Source organism: Agelaius phoeniceus (genome assembly GCF_051311805.1).
Source record: "Agelaius phoeniceus isolate bAgePho1 chromosome W unlocalized genomic scaffold, bAgePho1.hap1 SUPER_W_unloc_2, whole genome shotgun sequence".
NCBI lineage: Eukaryota > Metazoa > Chordata > Aves > Passeriformes > Icteridae > Agelaius > Agelaius phoeniceus.
Window position 1 is genome coordinate 3,408,395 of NW_027509867.1, and position 19,792 is coordinate 3,428,186.

A 19,792-nucleotide genomic window follows, 5' to 3' on the forward strand; every position below is an offset into this window, starting at 1 on the left:
CTATGGCAGAGGAATATCCTGCACCCAAGGATCACAGAACAGGTCTTCTAATGTGGGTCTTTCCAAGGAGTTCACGGATAAACACCACCTGATCAGATCTTTGCACTCTGGCAAGAGAAAGCAGAAACTGCCAGTCAGCCAGAGAAGGCTCCTGTCTGCTTTGCCCCACTATTCCCATGGCCAGGCCATTCTGGATGCGCTCAGGGTTGGGCCTAAACTTTCCCATCACTTCCCTGTTTTGGAGGAGAGCAGGACATGTGCCACCTCCTCAGCAGCTGCCAGAGCGGGATGCTCACGAGCCCGCTGCTGGCTCCCAGCACTGGGATTCCCCCCGTGCCCAGAGAAGGGGATCCACCTTGAGAGAGCCCTTGTGGCAGCGGGAGCTGGCCCCAGCTGAGGTTCCGGCCCCTCCTGAACGGGTGCTCCCCGCAGACCATCTGGTGCAGCAGGATGCCCAGGGACCAGATCGTTGCTGCCTCGCCATGGTACCAGCCAAAGTCGTTCCATTCCGGGGGGCTGTAGGACAGTGTTCCTATGGAATACAGATGGAGTTCAGCAGGGGGATGCTGCTGCTCCCACAGCCTGGCCCCAGCATCCCTGGGCCTGCGGGGGCTGCATCAGTGGCACACAGGGTGACCACTGCCCTCTCGCCAGCACCTGGGACTTGTGCACAAACTTAGGCTTGGAAAAGAAGCCACTGGTGTCAGAAGAGGGCAGAGGAAGCCCTGGCTAAGCCTGACCCTGACCTGTAAAGGAAAAACCCTCTCCGTGCTGGGGAAAAAACATGCCCTTATCCTCCCTGCCTGCATTGCCCCAAAAATATTAGGAAGCCAAGGCAAACAGGGAGAGTGGATCAGTCCAAGCCCTTCCTCTTGCCTGCACACCAAACTGGCTGGGGCACAGGTTCTGCCCCCATCTCTGCTACCCCCACCCACGGGGGTTTTGGTTGGGCTGGCTGCCCCAGCCCAGCCCCAGTCCTGGGCAGAGTGGCTGGCAAAGGCTGCCAGCAGGGCTGGAAGATGGCTCCCCACCCAGCCCCACTCTAAAGCAACTCAGCTGAAGACTCAGTCCCCTGACTGGCAGCAAAAGGGAGAATCCCCGCTGCCACAGCCAGCTTGGGCTGGGAGATGTTGGGCCATGAGATGCCGGGACCAGGAGTACACCCTTACGTGGGCTCACCTGCAAAGTGGGTGTAGGCTGTCTCTTGCAGGTAGGTGCCACAGCCAAAGTCGATCAGTTTGGCCTGCCCGGTGTGCAGGTCAAGCAGGATGTTCTCTGGCTTGATGTCGCGGTGCAGGACCCCGCAGCTGGTGCAGTGCCGCACGGCCTCCAGCACCTGGCGGAACAGCGCCCGCGCCACCTCCTCGGGCAGGAACCGCCGTGCCCCAATGAAACGCTGCAGGTCCTGACACCGCTCTGGCCGCTCCAGCACCATCACGATGTGGTTGGGCAGCTCAAGCCACTCCAGCAGCTGCACCACACCAGGGAAGCCAGTGGACACCTTGGCCTGCAGCACGATCTCCAGCGGGGCCCTGCTGCCGTCGGGCTGCGGGAGGAGCACGATGCCCTCAGTGGGGCCGATGCCGTGCCGGGGCTCGGGGAGCCCTCAGCCAGCCCGGGATGCTCTGCGCCCTGCGCTGGACCCACGCCCGCTCTCCCTCGAGGCGTCCTGGCGGCTTCCACCGTGCCGGGCCTCGGCTCATCCCCGCCCGGCAGCCCCGGCTGCTGCCGCTGGCCCCGCTCACTCACCAGCTCGCCCCAGTGCCGGACGCGGTTCCGTGGCACCCTTTTGATGGCCACCTGCAAGCCAAGGACAGCAGCGGGCTCAGCTCGCCGCCCGCCCTGCCCAGCCCCATCCTCCTCCTCCTCCTCCTCCTCCTCCGCCCCCTCCTCCTGCGCCCGCCGCCGGCCCCGCCGCTCACCGGGGCGCCGTCCGAGAGCCGCGTGGCCGCGAAGACGCTGCCGAATCCTCCGCGCCCCAGCAGCGAACCCACTCGGTACCGCTCCTGCAGGGCCTCGTGCGCCTTCCCTGCGGGCGAGACGCGGCTGTCAGCGCTCGGCCCGGGGCCAGCAACGGCCCCCGAGCGCCCCTCAGCCGCCCCGGGCCGGGCATGCCCAGGCGTTCGCTCTTTGGAAAGCGGCACGGGAGGCTCGGGGCCGGCGGCCGCGCTGCCGAGCGGCGGAGCTCGGGCCGGGGAAGCCCCAGCGGAGGCGGCGGCAGCGGCCGCGCCGCCTGTGTCCTCCGCGGGCCCCGGGAGGAGCCGGGCCCGGGATCGGGGCCGGGGCCGGGGCCGGGACTGAAGCCGGCCTCGGGGGCGGGGCCGGGCTCGGGCCAGGCGGAGCCGAAGGGCGGCGATGCCGCCCCCGCACCAGGCACTGATGCCCGCCCAGCAGCGCCACCGCCAGTACGGCCAGAGCCGGGCGGAGGCGAGAGCGCGGCGGGACGGGCGGGGCCGGGCACGGGGCAGCCCCGCCCGGGGCCGGGGGCGGGCCGGGGGCATGGCCCGGCCCGGCAGGGGAGAGGGAGGCGGGGAGAGGAGAGGGACGCCGGGCAAGGGACCCCGAGAGAAGGGTGCCCGACAGCGGGAACGGGAGAGAAAGAAAAACAGAAGGAAAAACAGAAAGAGAAGGAAAAAGAGAAAGAGAAAGAAAGAAAAAGTGATCTAAAATATCTGTTCTGCTGCTGCCGCTGCTGCTGCTGTCGCTGCTGCTGCCGCCGCTGCTGCTGCCGCCGCTGCCGCCGCTGCAACTGAAACACCGTTCGTCCGTGTCCGTTCGTCCCCATGTCCGTTCCCCGCTCGCCCCACGAGCCCCACGTTCGAGCCCCGCGCGCTCCGGGCACAGCCCCTGAGTCTGTCCAAACACGGGAACTTTGCAGCGGTGAGCCCAGATGCAGAGCCCTGACTCCTGCACACTGGCACAGCAATCCCCTCGCTTGCTGCTCTGCATTGGCCTGGCTGAGGGTCAAACACTGTCGGGCCACCTTCCCTTGCTGTAGGATTCCTACCTGACCCCAGCACTGCACTTACATCTCCAGTGTTGCCTTCCAGTAAAACCAGGGGAAGGAAAACTCTGTGTGGCTGATGGTATTTTCGAGTGTCTAAAAATCACTAAGTCACCGATCTTAGAGGTGCAGTGCATCTGGAATTCCTGGGATGGAGAAGTAGTGCAACATGGAAAAGGGGAGCATAGAAATAAGTAGGGGAAAAGATCTTGGATTGTTTCTTTCATTTTCATTTCCCTTCTGGAAAGCTGTTTCAGTTTTCCAGGAATCTTCTCCTGTCTGCTCTTCCCAAAAATGTCTCATGGAGAACAAGGTCAAGCTTCTGTCACAAGATTTGCCAGCAGGAAATTATGCCACTGGTGAAATTTTCATGATGACTGTTTGTGCTGGCCTAGGGCAAATTTGGTGCGGAAACCTCCAAAAGGGGTCTGTCTAGAAAGCAAGTTCAAGCGGCCCCTCCCCCTACTAGTTCAGGAAAAGACTTCCCTCGAAAAAAGTGCAAAAAACCCAGTTTATTTAACAAGTAAAGTATTCACAAGCATGAAAAATGAATAATATTAAATAAAACCTCTGACAGTGCTGAAGAGATGGCAAATTCAGAAAGTCCTTTTTGTGGGTTGTAGTTGGCTCACTCGGTCTCTTCTAAGTCCCTCTGGTGCTGGAATGCAGCGTCCCAGAGCTCGGTGGGCCACAGGTGTGAGCTGCCGGTGTTTTTCTGGGTTTTCAGTCCAGAGCAGGTTTAAACAGTTCCAAGAAAAAGCAAAGTCACAGTCCCAGGAACTTCTCTGCCTAAGCTAGCTAAAACCAAATTGCTGGACCTGGGCTGTGAAGGCATTGGGAAATTTCCAAATCTGGGCACTGGTGGTCCCAGCAAACACCAGATCTGGATGGTGCTGGAGCCAGAACCTGGAAATTGCCAAATTTTGGCTTTCTGTGCCAGCAAATCACTGGACTTGGGCTGTGCCAGCACCAGGAAGTTTTCAGATCTGGGCACTGGCACTGCCAGCAAACACCAGATCTGCGTGGTGTCGTTGCCAGTGACAGAAATCTGCTGGATTTGGGCTCTGCTGGCACCGGGAAATTTCCAAATCTGGGCACTGGCACAGCAAACACAAGATGTGGGTGGTCCCAGACCCAGCAGCAGAAAGTTGCCAGGTTTTGGATTTCTGTGCCAGTAAATTGCTGCTGCACTTGGGCTGTGTCAGAATAGGGAAATTTCCAGATCTGGGCACTGGCGGTGCCAGCAAACACCAGTGAAACCTTCTGGCCCTCGTCCGGACCGTTGACCAGTGGTTTCCCTGAGAACCAGCTCTGGCCACTTTACAGACAGAGACTGCTTTCATCTGGTGCTCTGGAAACAGAACTTTAATGAAGGCAAACACAACAAACAGGATGGCGTGCACAGTACAGAGAGCAAAGCAGAAAAAAGCCTGGGTCCAGGGTCTAGCAGGGATATTTATACATTTATTTATGGGGAGGGTGTCTTGGTTAGGAAAGACAGGTGTCTGCTAAGGAAGGCAGGAGCCTGCCCTGAACTGGAAACTGTAAACCCCCTCCCTCCAAATTGTTATAAATTTGAAATGAAGGGGGGGCTCTCAGGCAAAGATATGGGAGCAGGAATAACAGTTCTTTTATTAGGGAAGAAAAAAAATAAACAATGCAGTAAATCAAAACAACACTGACAGAGTCAGAATACAACATGACACCCTGTGGGTCAGGGTGTTGGTAGCAGTCCAGTTGGAATTGTGGCTGCAGCCCTCCTGGAGCAGCAGGTGTGGTTCTGTTGGAGCAGTGATCCTGTAGAAAAGGGTGTAGTCTTCCTTTGAAGATCCAGTGGAAGAGCAGCTGTTCCTCTGGGAATCCAGTGGAAATGCTCTGGTGTCCCAAGATCTCAGATTATATCCAGTTGGGAATGCTTGGCTCCTCCCTCTGGGCGGAGCATCTCGCAGTGGGATGCTGTAATTTTATCAGTCATGCAGTGACATTCAATGGCCATTAACATCAGGTGTCTCCCCGGAGGGAGGATTGGTTGGGGGAAGAGATAAGAAAACTGCCCAATTCCCAGAATACAACTGCCATAGCCCTAACAGATGGTAAATGGAATACACATTGCTTAGCAATCTAGGACAAGGGGTTAAAGGTGGGATCTGAGACAAGGACCCAAGAGGAAGGAACGATTAAGAATATTACACTTTTTGCAGTAAAAAGTAACCAATGATAGCAAAGAGAACCCAGAACTTTCTGGTAACAATCTGCATAACTGAACAAGAGGATTATGGCTGGGAGCTCCTGCTGACCCCAACTAAAGAGGGTTTTCCCACAGTCTTAAGCTGAGGCCCCCCAACACACCAGATCTGGGTGATGCCAGTGTCAGCACCAGGAAGCTGCTGGGCTTTGGCTTTCTTTGCCAGAAAATTGCTGCATTTGGGAGGTGCTGGCACCAGGAAATTGCCAGATGTGGGCACTGGCAGTGCCAGCGCACACCAGATCTGGGTGGGGAATGTGCCAGCACCGGGAAATTGCTAAATGTTAACCTTCTGTGCCAGCAAATTGCTGGAATTATGCTGTGCAGGCATCTGAAAAATTCCGGATCTGGGCACTGGCAGTGTCAGCAAACACGAGATTGCATTGCTTTAGGTACCAGGTATTTGCTTGATTTTGGCTTTCTTTGCCAGCAAATTGCTGGAATTAGGCTGTGCCAGCACCAGGAAATTGCCAGGTCTGGACACTGGCAGTGCTGGAAAACACCAGATCTGGGTGGTGCCAGACCCAGGTATTTGCCGGGTTTTGGATTTCTGTGCCAGCAAATTGCTGCACTTGGGCTTTGCCAGCACTGGGAAATTTCTGCATCTGGGCAATGGCAGTGCTGGGCAACTCCAGGTCTGGGCAGCGACAGAGCCAGCAATGGAAAATTGCCAGATTTTGGCTTTTTTTGCCTGCAAATTGCTGCACTTGGGCTGCACCAGCACCAGGAAATTTCTGGATCTGGGCTCTGGTAGATCTGGGAAACATCAGTTTGTGAGAGCCGAAATGAGGGATGTGGCACTCCAGGCGGCTCTTCAAAATGCAGTTTATTGTTTGCAAGGTGTTACAGCAGTCCAGGGTCGTGGGTGACAGAGCTGTGCCCACAGCTGTCAGCTCCAGCTGCAGGCCTGGAGACCCTTAGTTTAGGTTACAAATGCATTATATACTTTTCTTTGCTGAGCATCTTAATACAGTAGAACCAATCTATACCTATATTTTTATCTATAGCCAATTGTAACTACTATAATTACCATATTCATGTTACTATTCTCCAGTCACTAAAAGTTAGTAAATTACAGTTTAAGCTAGAAGATGTTTTCCAGTTTTCTTGCAGTGGAAAATTCTGAGACCTTTTTTCTACTTGCAACATTTGCTGACTTGTTTGCCTGTGCTATCTTTCTGCTTGGTAAAAACATCTTGTTTGAGGTGGGCTTATCCTTTGCTCTAAGTCATAAAAACCCCTTCTAACTAACATACACTTTGCCTTCTTAGCTATTGTGGTGGTTTGACAGGAAATGTGTTTTCTGGGATGCTGTGGTCAGGCCTTTGGATGTTCAGATTTTAATATTGGCATCTAGTCTTGCCATTGGGACATTGGACACGCCTCTGAGAACACGGGGTTAAAAGCAGAGCTCTCGCCTGGGAGGCTCTGTTGGGTTCCGGCACCCAGCTGCTGGCTGGGCAGGGGGAGGGGAAAGCCATGTGGCCGAGAGAGGTAGGCCTGAGGCCGGGGGTGGAAGGGTGGAAGAGAGAGAGAGAGACACCGGGAGCCATCGGGCAGCCCCTCCTGAGAGACAGAGACAGAGAAAGAAAGAGAGAGCCGCTACCTGGGACTGTAACCTTGAAACTGGATAAACATGGGCCTGTGCCCGCAGCACGGCTGGGAAGGAGAAGAAGGGGGGGTTCAGCCGGCCGCTTGTAGGAGCTTTTAACCCCTTTTCAGAGAATGAGAACTTTACAGAACATTGACCTCTCCTAGAAGACAGAGTGGAAGATGAGGAAGGAATGTGCAAGTGTGAGAGAGGTCTGGGTAAGTGAGAGATAGTGGAAGAATAGAGAAGAATCTTAGTGGGAAGAGATGATGGAGTGGCTTTTGCTGGACTCTTTTTGTACAGCCATGGACAGAACCATGTTCCTTGTGATACAGAGACTGCATCTAGGGGGAGGCAATGGCCTCAGAGCCAAGAGGGTTCAGTGTTGATGCCCCTCGGCCCCAGGGGATGAAAAAATATGGGGGGGACAGGTGTCCCAAAGGAGAGATTGTGCCTTTTTTGGATCAGGACAGAGCATCCTTAAAAGACCACCCTAGAAGCAGGTCTGGTCCGTGTTCAGTGGTGGGAGCACTGGACATGAAAGGAAGAGGTCACTACGGCAGATGTACTCCAGGCGGTGCCACGAGTGACATGGAAACACACGAGGCTTCAGCTGTGTTTCCAGGGGAAGCCCATGGTACAAGAAGGACTCCTCTCCTCTTAAGGAACTGAGGATTGATTGTCTGAAGGGTGGTGCTGGACCAGGAGTTGGTGATTTTGGGGAATAGATGTATTGTATTGGAAATTTGGTGGGGGGAGGAGGAAATGTATTTGTAAGGTTTTCATTTTCCCTGTGTGTGTTCCTTTTTATATATAGTGTAGTGTAGTTAATAAAGTTTTGTTTTCTTTCCTAAGTAGGAGCCTGCTTTGCTTATTCCTGGTCACATCTCACAGCAGAAACCAGGGAGAGGGTATCTTCATGGGGGCACTGGCATTGTGCCAGTGTCAAACGATGACAGCGCCCAAACAGGGACCCTGACACTCAGGGCTCCCTGTGTCAGTCACGTCAGCTGGGGTTGGCTGATGGATAGGCCAGGGCTCCCTGGGATTTTGGATTGTGCCAGGCCCAGCGGATTCATCGTTGCTTTGAGGGACCTTGCCCAGGATCGGCAGGGACAACAATGGTTTCACCTGCATAGGATTGCAGGTGGGTTTGGGGAAATGCAAGACATTTATTGCCCATTTTGCCACTGTGTTTTTACAATATGCACCCATGGCCCATAACTGATTTGGAGTGTTATGGTGGCTCTTCCCCATAAGGCAGAGCAAAAAAAAAGGGTAGTCAGATGTCCAAAGTAGAAAGGAGCATACATGGATGCTTTAATTCTCACTGATCATGACTTTATATTTTCAAAGTACGAATTAAAATCAATCATGAGGTGGATCATTAAAAATTTTCCAGACGCCTCTGCTGCTGAAATCCATACCACTGAATTTTGGGACTCCGTCGGAGTTAAAAGGGACCCCATTGCACCCTGCATGCTCCCCATCTTCCACACCATCCTTGAGACCCTTCATCAGCAAGCAGTGGGTTGAAAACTCAGTCCGTTGCTCACTCCTAACTCAGGACCACCCCTCAAACCTGCCTTTCTCAGACCTTCCACGATGGTCCAAGATGGCAATGGCCACGCTGTCTTGGAGCACCATGGCCTGGAGAGTCAAGAGAGAAGGAGCCTGAATGTGGCTCAGGAGCCCAACCATCCTCCCTCCATCTTGGCTCCTCCACTTCCTGCTACCACAGCCTTCTCTTCCGCCCTGAACGAACCTCCAGACTCCACCCCCACAACTGCGGGTCACACACCCACTGTCAATCATTCCACCTTCACCCTGGGCCATGCCTCCAGTTAAGGAAGGAGACTGGCAAATAACCTCAAAACTCCTCATTGCCCCTGTATGAAAGAAGGGGGCAGAATCCCAGGTGTCAGCCATTGATTTATGGGGAAATCAAGGATCTGTGTAGGGCAGCTAAAGACCATAGGAAGGACTTACCTTGTTTTAATGGCCTAATGAGGGCCATATTTACAGCACATGTCTTAACCCCCTATGATTTAAAATATATTATGACCATGTTGTTGTCACCTACAGAATACACCCTGTGGGAAGGGGGATGGAAGTGTTTACTAAATCAATTAATAGCAGACTGTGCTAATAATGAGGCAAGGGCAGAATTGACAATCAACCATCTGGCTGGAGAAGGACAACACAGCCTGCCAGATGATCAAGCAGCAGGTATCCCCAGAGAAGTATTGGATGATATCAAAGAGATGGCTTTGAAAGCTTTAATCCAGGTATCAGGTGGTAGCACCCCCAATTTGGACTACCTTGGGTGGCTGCAGCTAAAGCTTTAGGGCAATCAGACCATCCTGGGTGCCTGTTGAGTAAGCAAACCAATGCTGCCTCCCTCACATTGAGTGGCTGCTCTCAGACACAGAGACCATCAGACACGCCACCTTGCAGAACAGCGATAGAGTTTTGACTCTGGGCACATGGGCATGGCTGTGTAGACTCTGAGGGCATGTGCTGCATGAACCTCTCCAGCCACAGCCAGTCAATCCACAAGAGCATTCAGGTACTGAAGGAAGGGTTCAAGAAGCTTCAAGTGAAAAACAAAGACTGGGTCAATAAACTCTTCCAATCCAAGGGACTAAAGGGTTGGATGGTGTCAAGCTAAAACAGGACTATTAATTCTCTTAGTGGTTGTTGTTGCATTGTTAATTGTCCCATGTTTATTTGGATGCTTTTAGAAAGTCTTACAAAATTCTTTCAGTTCCATCATTGTTGTAAAACAGAAAGGGGGAAGATACCCAAAACAGGCTCCTCATGGACTCCTTGGAGGAGAGAATTGGAGGCCAGGATGGCACAAGAACCTCTCAGAGACTCAGTGTGGGAAGGAAAATCCTTGAAAGCACCTAAAAAATTCTTAAATCCATAAAGTACCTTAAAAACCTTGAGTATCTCAAGGCATTAATGAGCCTCACTGAGTGTCTGTACAAAGCTCTCCAGGGACTCATTAAAGCAGATAATTGGGGCATGATTGCACAAACCTCTCACAGAGTCTGTATCAAAAGGGAAACACCAAGTACCTTGAAATAACTGAAGTACCCTGAAGCATTAATGAGCCCCACTGAGTGTTGTTACTGACAAAGCCTCTCCAGGGACTAATTACAGCAGATAATTGGAGGCCATGATTGCACAAACCTCTCAGAGACTCCATGGCAAAAGCCAAACCCCAAGTCCTTTGAAAAAGCTGCAGTCCCTGCAGGGAGCATTCAGGAGCCCCCAGGGCCATTGCTGAGCAAGGCTCCCCAGGGACTCCTTGCAGCAGATCCTTGAGGCCACTGGGATGTGGGCTAGGGGGGGATGCTGAGGGCAGCACAAGGGGCTGACAGTGCCCAGCCTGGCTGGGGCTGTGCCAGGAGGCCCCAGGGCCTCAGGACAAGGTGTCTCCTCCCAGCCCTTGCTGGCACAGACCCTGCTGTGCCCCAGGGCACCAAGACTTGGCTTCTCTTTGTCCCCACCTGTCATCACTGCCTGCAGTTCTCTGCTCTGCCTGGGGCCTGGGGACACTTGCTCAGTCGTGTCCCTCTCTGGGACCCATTAAAAGTCCAAGAAAGTTTGGAGTTGGATTCTGCCTTGGAGTTCTGCAGAGGTTTCTTCAGCTCCCTCTCAGGGACTGATGTTCAGGGCCTGAGCACAAAGCCCCAGAGGCTGATTAAAGTCCTTGTGCTGTGTCTGTGCTGCTGAGCTGGGCTGGGCTCCTGGCACAGAGGCAGCTCCTGGTCACCAAGAAGAGCTTCAAAAGCACATTTCTCTGGATGAGCAGCTCTTGTGCCAGCCCAGCAGGGCTGGGGCACTGCCTGCAGCCAGCCCGGGCACAGCCCAGAGGCACAGAGAGCTTCAATCAGTCAGGGCTGGGAAGGGGCTGAGAAGTGCCTGGGGCACAATCACTGCCAGCCCTTGGCACAGGAACCTCTGGCTGCAGGACAATGCAGCTGCAGCTCCTGGAGCCATCTCCTCAAGCTGGAACATCCCAATGCCTGCAGAGCCTGTGAGTACATTCTCTGCTTGTCTCTTGTGCAGAGCAGCCAGGGGTGCCCAGGGCTGTCCTGCAGAGCAGGGTCCTGCAGCCCAGGGCGCTGTGCTGGGGCAGGGACTCTGCTGCCTGCCAGGGACAGCTCTCAGCCAGCCCTGGCAGCTGCTGCCAGCACTGGGGGACAAGATCTGGCTGGGAGGAGACAGCTGGTCAGGCTTGGAAGTGTTCTCCTTGTGTGGGGAGGATGCTGCATTGTTCAGGACTGCTCCCAGCATGGCATTGAACTGCAGAACATTTCCAAGTAGATTATACTTGGAGCATGGCAAGGCAGGGGCTGTATAAAAGGGAAAATCCTGCTTTTTTAAACTACTGCTCTGGGTTGCATGGATGGGAAATTGCACATTGATATTCAACTCTCAGTTCAGGTTGAGAAAACCAAAAATCCATCAGATGTAATAAACCAGGCAATGACAGTAATCAGCACAGGGCCCCTCACATGCAGCATCAGTGTTGCTTTTCCAGCCTCCTCAGGGTTGCTCTGGTGTTGCCATCAGAGCCTGCAGAGCCAGAGCTGCCCCTGGGCAGTGCCAGAGCTGGGAGGGCTCTGCAGGGCAGAGCTGAGCCCCCAGGGCTGGGCTGGGCTCTGGCAGCACTGGCAGGGCCCAGCCCTGGGCACAGGGAAGCAGCTGCTGGCAGGGACAGCTCCAGGCAGCAGAGCCCTGGGCAGGCAGTGGGGGGAAAGTGCCCCCAGGCTGTGCTGGGATATTTCGAGTCCTCTCCAAACCCAACTATTCCATGATTACTTTTTTTACAGATCCCCATGTGCAGCCCCAGAAAATGTCCAACAGCAGCTCCATCAGGCACTTCCTGCTCCTGGCATTGGCAGACACGCGGCAGCTGCAGCTCCTGCACTTCTGCCTCTTGCTGGGCATCTCCCTGGCTGCCCTCCTGGGCAACGGCCTCATCATCAGCGCCGTAGCCTGCGGCCACCACCTGCACACGCCCATGTTCTTCTTCCTGCTCAACCTGGCCCTCGCTGACCTGGGCTCCATCTGCACCACTGTCCCCAAAGCCATGCACAATTCCCTCTGGGACACCAGCAACATCTCCTACACTGGATGTGCTGCCCAAGTATTTCTTCTAATCTTCTTCCTTGGATCAGAGTATTTCCTCCTGACCGTGATGTGCTACGACCGCTACGTGTCCATCTGCAAACCCCTGCACTACGGGACCCTCCTGGGCAGCAGAGCTTGTGCCCACATGGCAGCAGCTGCCTGGGCCAGTGCCTTTCTCTATTCACTGCTGCACACGGCCAATACATTTTCCCTGCCCCTGTGCCATGGCAATGCCCTGGGCCAGTTCTTCTGTGAAATTCCACAGATCCTCAAGCTCTCCTGCTCCAAATCCCAGCTCAGGGAAGTGGGGCTCATTGCTGTCAGTGTGTCTTTGGTATTTGGCTGTTTTGTGTTCATTGTTTTCTCCTATGTGCAGATCTTCAGGGCTGTGCTGAGGATCCCCTCTGAGCAGGGACGGCACAAAGCCTTTTCCACCTGCCTTCCTCACCTGGTTGTGGTCTCTCTGTTTGTCAGCACTGTCGTGTTTGCCTACCTGAAGCCCCCCTCCATCTTCTCCCCATCCCTGGATCTGGCCCTGTCATTTCTGTACTCGGTGGTGCCCCCAGCCCTGAACCCCCTCATCTACAGCCTGAGGAACCAGGAGCTCAAGGATTCAGTGAGGAGACTGATCACTGGAAAATTTCAGAAGCATTAAACTGCTGGCCAGTGTTTGCAAATCACATGTAATAAAAGTCATATTTGATACTTCTTCTTGATTTCATTTTAGAGTTTTTTATCTTTGTTCTAATTTTTTCTTATTGTCCACAAAGAAATGTCATTGTTTCTGCCATTTCTCATTTTGTTTCTCTCCACCTTCCCTGTGGCCACAGACTGTGTCAATGAGGGGCTGCACTCTCAATGGCTTTAAAGGAACTAAAGGATCTCCCAGCAGAGTTTTCTGCAGAGATGCCCTTGTGTTGCCTTCTCTGGAGCTGCAGCAGCAATGTCTGTGTGCAGAGCTGGGGCAGATCAGTGCTGGCCCAGCAGCTGTGCCCAGCAGCAGCAGCAGCAGCAGCACTTGGTGTTGCCAGTGCTGCTGGCGTGGCCCTGCCCCGCTGCCCTGGTGGCCCTGGTGTTGCTGCAGGGCCTGAGTGCTCTCGGGGCCGGGCACAGCCCTGGGGGTGGCAGTGCCGGGGCTGCAGCAGGGACAGGCCATGGGCACTGCTGGGGCAGCGCTGACGCCTCAGGCCAGGCCCTGGGGGCTCCAGGCTCCTTGCCCAGGCTCTCTCAAGAACACGGCCAGGCCAATGCTCAGCACAGAAACCCCCGTGAGCAGCCCCAGGCTGGCCGTGGGCAGGCTGGGGGCAAACAGCATGGCTGGGGCTCTGCAAGGGCCCTGGGCCAGACGGGAAGGAGCAGCAGAGCAGGGGCTGATCCATGCCCAGTGCGCTGCACAGCCCAGGGCAGCGTCCCAGAGCGTCCTCATGCAGCTGCCAACAACATCCCCCCTCTGCAGCCCTGGCCTCTCCCCCAGCTCACACAGGTGCCCCATCCTTGCAGGCACAGACACGGCAGCACTGCCTCAGCAGCCCCTGTTTGCATTGCACACAGCAGGGCCAGCACCCCCATGCTGTTGCTGTGGGGACATGAACCTGAGGGAGCACAAATGCCATCAGCCCCTGGGGCCAGCAAGGGCTAGGGGACACCAGGGAAACCACTCAGCTTTGTCCTGGCCTCTGCACTCAGCCAGAAAGTTTGTTCCCATCAGCTGGGAGTTTCCTGTGCCACTGCAGACGCTGTTGCTCAGAGCCAGGGCTGCCTGGCAGCCACCCACAAACTGCCCTGAGCATTTCCTGTGTGCCACCTTTGCTTTCTTTACTCTTCCTTGGTCCAGATTTCTTCCCATTGCCCATCCCTCGAGGTGCTGCCCACTCGAGGTGCTGCCCAACCAGGGCCCCACACAGGGGAAGAATCCCTGCCCTGCTCCTGCTGGCCACACCATTCCTGATCCATAGGAGCACCAGGGACTGGATGAGGGAAATGGTAGGGAGGGGGTGGGGACAAAGTGTTATTGATTGTCAGCCATGAAGGGTCTTGATTTTCATATCTCTTCACACAGCATTAGGAGGTCCTGGGGGTCAATATCAATTGGACATTGATAATACCAAACTATAAACAGGAAAAGAATACTGGATAAAACAATTCCCTTCCCTATTTATTCAATACAGCAGATTCAAATTGAAAATACTTGTGAAATTTGTCTAATTAACCACAGAAGAATTGAAAACTTTGATTGTTCCTCGGGGCTGTTTTTGTTCAAGTGTTTTAAACAAATATTTATGAGCCTTTTTCACTGAATTCCTGAACTGAAGATCTCAGGAAAGAGGCCTCTGGAGTATCAAAATTCATCAGCAACCTCCAAATGGATGAGGATCCATCCCCATGAGAGCAGCAATGAACAGAAATGGGCAGAGCTTTGTGGCTGCTGTCCCAGCTTTGGCATGGGCCCTGGGCCTGGAGCAGGAGCAGCTCTTGAGGGCCCCAAGGCCGGGGCTCTTGTGCTGCCCTGGGCAGATGGGATGGCAGCAGGGGCTGCAGAGCTCTCAGCACCTCAGGCCGAGGGGAGCAGGGCAGCCAGGGAGCCTCCTTTGGCCTTGGCCAAGCACCTTCCCCCATGGCTGGGGCTGAGTCCTGTGGCAGCTGCAGCTGCTGCTGTGGCCTTGGCAGGGGCTGAGGCCGTGGGGCCAGTGCCCAGAGCAGCCTGGGCTGAGCAGAGCTGTGGGGCCAGAGCCGGCTGGGCTGGGCTGGGCTCAGAGAGGCCCTTGGTGCTGCCCAGAGCTCAGGGCAGCTGGCAGAGCTTGCAGGGAGCTGGGCTGGGCTCCGAGAGCCTGGCCCAGAAACCATCAGTGTCCATCTCAGCCTGGCTGAGCGTGCAGGGGCAGGAGTCAGGCCAGGCCTTGTGGGGCAGGGCCAGCGCCTGTGCAAGGCATTGCAAACAGGCAAGTGGCCCAGAGAGGAGGCTGCTCTGTGCCCTTGGTGGCATGGACAGAGCAGGGAGGGGGCCCAGGACATTTGTCAGCGCCAGCCTCTGTGCCCATGCGTTGGCAGCCCTGGCTGCTGAGCCCAGCTGTGGCCTGGGCTGAGTTTGGCTGTGGCCCAGCTCCATCCTCCTGCGGGGCTCAGGGCCTGTTCCCGGCCATGGCCAGCCCTGGCTGCCTCTCTGCTGGCCCAGAGGCCGGCAGAGCCCGGGGCAGGGCTGTCTGTGCAGCCCCACAGGTGCCAGGGGCTCTGCAGGAGCTGGCAGAGGCTGCCCAGCAGGGAGGCCGTGGGGCACAGAGCCCCAAGGCTGCTGTGGGCACCACGGCACAGGGGCCGTTCCCAGCCGCAATGCTCCTGGCCTGGGCTGGGCCTGCACAGGGGCTGGGCCACCATGGCTGGGCCAGCACAGGGCCACAAAGGGGCCACGCAGCCGCTGCCGGGGCTGACAGCAAGGCCAGGCACACACAAGCAATTGCTGAGCATGGCCTGCGCTGGCCAGGCCTGACTGTGCCAAAGGCCAAGCTCAGCTGCCCTTGGGGGCTGCAGCAACACTCCAGAGCCCAAAGAGCCTCCATGGCTGGGCTGGAGACCAAGGCTGCAGCAGGGAAATGCAGGGCTGCTGCGGGATGGGGAGGCCATTGAATTCCAGCACACACCTCAGCTCTCTGATGATCCCAGCACCATGCTGGGCCCTGTTTCAGACTGGAGCAGAGCAGATGTTGATGGGACAGGAGCCCTGCGGGGCTGTCAGGGACCTGCAGCTTGCAAGGTGCTCTGCTCTCCCTCAGGTGCTCTTGGAGAGATCCAATCCCAGCTCAGGGCACCTCAGGGCACAAGTGGCACTGCCTGTTCATGTCCACAAAACTGATGTCTGCCTGGAAAGGGGCAAAGGTTTTAATAACTCTTAGTTTCATAATATAGAAGCAAATCTTTATTATCTGGGTCATCTGAGTACTTTTAAGGAATGTTTTCCCATCAGGAAAGGGGGTCTCCTGGAAGCATTCTGATGGCAGGGGAAGACACAGATCTTTCCATCAACTTGTGTCACCAATATTCAGTCTATTATTTAACATCTCTTTTCCATCAGGTGTTTCCGTCTGTCCTGGTTAAATTGCCATGTCTAAGTACATCTCTTCACTAGACCAGATGGATCTATGACTTTTTCATTGCTCCCAGATTTCCTCCCCCAGGTGTTCTCTGGTCATTCAAGTGCCTCTCAACTGACTGGTTTCATGCTTTGACCTCCAGGGAGTTGCCCAATTTTCTGATGTTCAAATAAATATGACATTAGTAAACATCCTAATTGTCTTTATATCTGTCACAGAATTACCTTTTCTTATGTCTCTGTCTTAAACTGTTCCAATACAGAAATCCCCTGGGGATCTGGACATGTCAGATGCATCTGGGACATGCCAGAGAGCTGAGGGAAGAGCTGTGATGGTTATTAAACTCTTCAAATGTTCAACTTTGTTTGTTGGCAAGAAACCTTTCTGTGCCTCTGAGTGTCACCAGGCCCTGACCCCAAAGGACACAAACCTGGTGAGTTTTGGATCCCACTGCAGGGGCTGCACTTGGACCTTGGCTCTGCACAGGAGAGCTCTTCATGCCCTTTCTCTCTTTTCCTCCCTCTGGACATGGAGGGAGCTCCTGACTTCAGCCTGTGACTCGTGTGTGCAAAGAGCAAATCTGGGCAGAATTGGGGCAGGGAGGGTTTGGGGGGGACCTTGGGATCTGTGCTGGGCACAGAAGGTGTTTTCCATTGCTCTGAGACTGTCTGCTGTGCAAAGTGGATTTAATATCCAGCAGAGGAATGACTTTGGCATTGGATGGAGCTGTGCCTTCCCTTGGCTTTGTTGGCTGACAAGAAATGAACATCCCTCTGTGTCTCGGGCAGCTCCTTCTCCAAGGAAAGCAGGTGGGAGTGGGAGCCAAGGAGCTGAAAGCTGCAGGTGCAGCCTGGGCTGGAGGGAGCTCAGATTTGCACAAGGCTGCTCTGAGTGCCAGGGCTTGGATGGGGGAAATGGTGGGGTGGGGGTAGGGACAGAGTCTGATTGATTGTGAGCCATTGAAGGGTTTTGATTTTCAAATCTATTCAAACTGCATGAGGAGGTACTTGGATTCAATGTCCATTGGAGACTAGCTATATGAATATATTAACAGGAAAACAAAACTAAACAGGACCTAAAAAATATTTTCTGGCAGTCTTTTTAAATATCATGTATTCACTTTGAATACACCACTGAGATCTACTTAACTACAAAAGATTTGAATATTAAAATCAAATTATTCCCAGAGGCTTGACTTGTTAAGGTGTTCTGAATGTTCATGAGCCCTGGGACACTGAATTCCTGCACTGAAGAGCTGAAGGCTGAACAAGCCTCTGGAGCAGTGAAATTCAGCAGCAGCCTCCAAGTTGCTGAGGATGTCAGCAGCCCCCAGTGAGGCCATCCCTGCCCAGAGACCGTGGGGGAATGGGCAGACAAGGAGAGCGTCCCTGGGGCTGGGGCAGCACAACTCAGAGGCAGCAGCGGCTCCAGCTGGGCAATGGAGTGTGGAATGGGGCTGGGACAGCCCTGCCTGGGCTGGGCCAAGCAGCACAGACAAGCTCTGACTCACATTCCTAAAATAATTCTCTCAAGGAGATATTTAAAAGGAATTACAATTGTTTGTGTCCTCTGAGTTAGGTGCACTGGAGAAATACCAGTACAAGAGATTCTAGGAGCTCAAAACAACCAAACAGCCTTCCCTGGGAAGTTCAGAAAATCAGAGAAACTTTGGCAAAAGATTTATTATGACATTGTAGTGGTTTTGTTTTGTCAATTTAAGATTTTTCTATTATTGAGATTTCTTAATTAATGGATTGATGAGTATGGGGGGTTTTAGTGTAAGTTAATTATTTATCTATTTATTTTATTGTGAGATTGTAATATGAGAATAATAAAGTAGGCCTAAGATTTTAAAAGGGTATATAGAAAAATTTATTTAAAATAAATTTATAAAGAAAAAATGTAGTAAGAATTAAATAATTTATTTAGAACACTTTTTTTTCTTTACAACTTTTTCTTTTTACTGACAATGTAAAGAATGTAAACTTAAAATTTCTAGTTAGTTTACTATTTATAGAATTGTTTTTCTTTAGTTTACTTAGGGAGAGGAGTTTTTCTTGTTAAGGTTGTGGAGATATTTTACAAGAGGAAAAAATATACTTTTTTGTGGCTCTTAATTTTGCCATGGATAAAACCTGTCTGGGAACTTTGTTCTTGTGAAGTTGTTTTTACAGCTTTTTCACAGCTTGCTGATGGGCCATGTTGACTTATGAGGTATTGTTTTAAAGATGACTTATTTAAAGGTATAAGTTTTTATTATTTACTTTTAAAATTATTTTTATTTCTGGGAATAGAGATCTTGTCTTGGAGATACTGGATTACTTTTTTTCCCTATTTAAGCATTTTATGAAATTAAAGTATTTTTGACATTTGTTTATTTTAGTATAGAGGTTTTTCTTTGATAATAATTTGAATTTTTAAAAATATTATTTTGTGTTATAAAGAAAAAGAGTTTTTTTCTTTATAGTTTACAAGAGGATTTTAGTTTTAAGAGTAAAGTATTTTTTATTCATTTTTTTTAGGATTTAATCTCTTCTTTACTTACTTTGATGGTTTTATATTAGTTTTTTACAGGCTTGTATTTTGTTTCTTTTCTTTTACTCATGGGAGGATTGAAGTATTGAAAGAGTAAACACCTGACCTGCTGGCAGCGTGTGGTGGAAGTTGTGGTTGGGTTGTGTTAGGATTGGTTCTATGGTTGGTTTTAGGGGTTTTTGTGTTTTAGTTGTAGGGTTATTTTGTGTGGGTTGTAGATTGTAGGGGTGTTGGTTTTAGTTGTGTTGCGGGGAGGGGACTTGATGGTGAGATTTTAATAGCTGTGGCTGGCTTTGTTCTGGTTGGGGTTTTGTAGCCTCTTTTGTTTTCCTGTTTGGGAGTTGTTGGGGTTTGGTTTGGTCAGAATGGGGCTGATGGAGGGGGGCAGCCTGGGGAGGAGGGAAGGGGCTGAGCCCATGGCAGGGTTGCTTGGTTTGGTTGAGATGGGGGCTGGAGCCCGCTACTTCTTTGTTGACTGGGAAAGAAAGGGGAGGTTCCTGGGTGTTTTCATCGTTAACATTTGTATTTCACAGAGGCGTGTTCAGTATCTCAGTGGTTTAACAGATTGTCAGTTACACAAAAAGTTATGTATCACTTTTTAAAATTCTTCTAATGTCAAATTACAACAGATATTCAATCAACAAAAAACACTTCTCAAAGCATTGACTTGGCCCATTCAACTTCACATACTCTAAGCCTGTTCAATTTCATGTTAATAAGAATTTACAGGAGCACAGAAACAGAAGAAGATGCAGAAAGAGAGAAAGACAAAAAAGATGCAGAGAGGCACACACACAGCTACCAACTCCTGGATTCCAGCACATTTCAGATGGAAATTCCAAGAGGATGCAGGGTCAGGATGTGTGCTTGCCTTGTGGTCAGCCTTCAATACCCCTTGGTCTCCCTGGGCCCTTCCCCCAGGTGGGGCTTGGGCTCATTTGGTCCCTCAGGAGCTGGGCTGGGGCTGCAGAGGTGGCTGTGGAGCATTGCCTGTGCTGTGCCAGGGACTGGCAGCCACTGCTGGGCTGGGATAGAGGCTCTGGGGGGGTTGGGGTTCCAGGGCAGGGCAGGGCTGGGCTTCCAGGGCAGGGCAAGTCTGGACCTGCCCCCTCCTCTCCCCCACACATGAAATGTTTTCAGCCAACAATCTCCTCCAGTCTGTCTCAACAGGCAATGTTGTAGGT

General features: G+C 52.7%; 2 protein-coding genes across 2 annotated transcripts; one reads left to right on the forward strand and one right to left on the reverse strand.

The window, feature by feature from the left end:
• LOC143692660 (serine/threonine-protein kinase pim-1-like) lies at positions 1 to 2,519 on the reverse strand (the record flags this gene model as incomplete). The annotated part of the gene is made up of 5 exons (XM_077172909.1): positions 1 to 107; positions 356 to 532; positions 1,180 to 1,546; positions 1,750 to 1,800; positions 1,923 to 2,519. Coding segments are annotated over 5 exons (1,299 nt in total), but the record flags the coding sequence as incomplete, so codon positions are not given.
• A 9,191-nt stretch (positions 2,520 to 11,710) lies between these two features.
• On the forward strand, positions 11,711 to 12,643 carry LOC143692661 (olfactory receptor 14A16-like). Its single transcript, XM_077172910.1, has one exon. The coding sequence runs from the start codon at positions 11,711 to 11,713 to the stop codon at positions 12,641 to 12,643; it is 933 nt and encodes a 310-aa protein (XP_077029025.1).
• Positions 12,644 to 19,792: the final 7,149 nt, after the last annotated feature.

Bases quoted from the DNA above. Each gene is read 5' to 3' on its own strand.
- LOC143692661 (XM_077172910.1), top strand. From the start codon at position 11,711: ATGTCCAACAGCAGCTCCATCAGGCACTTCCTGCTCCTGGCATTGGCA.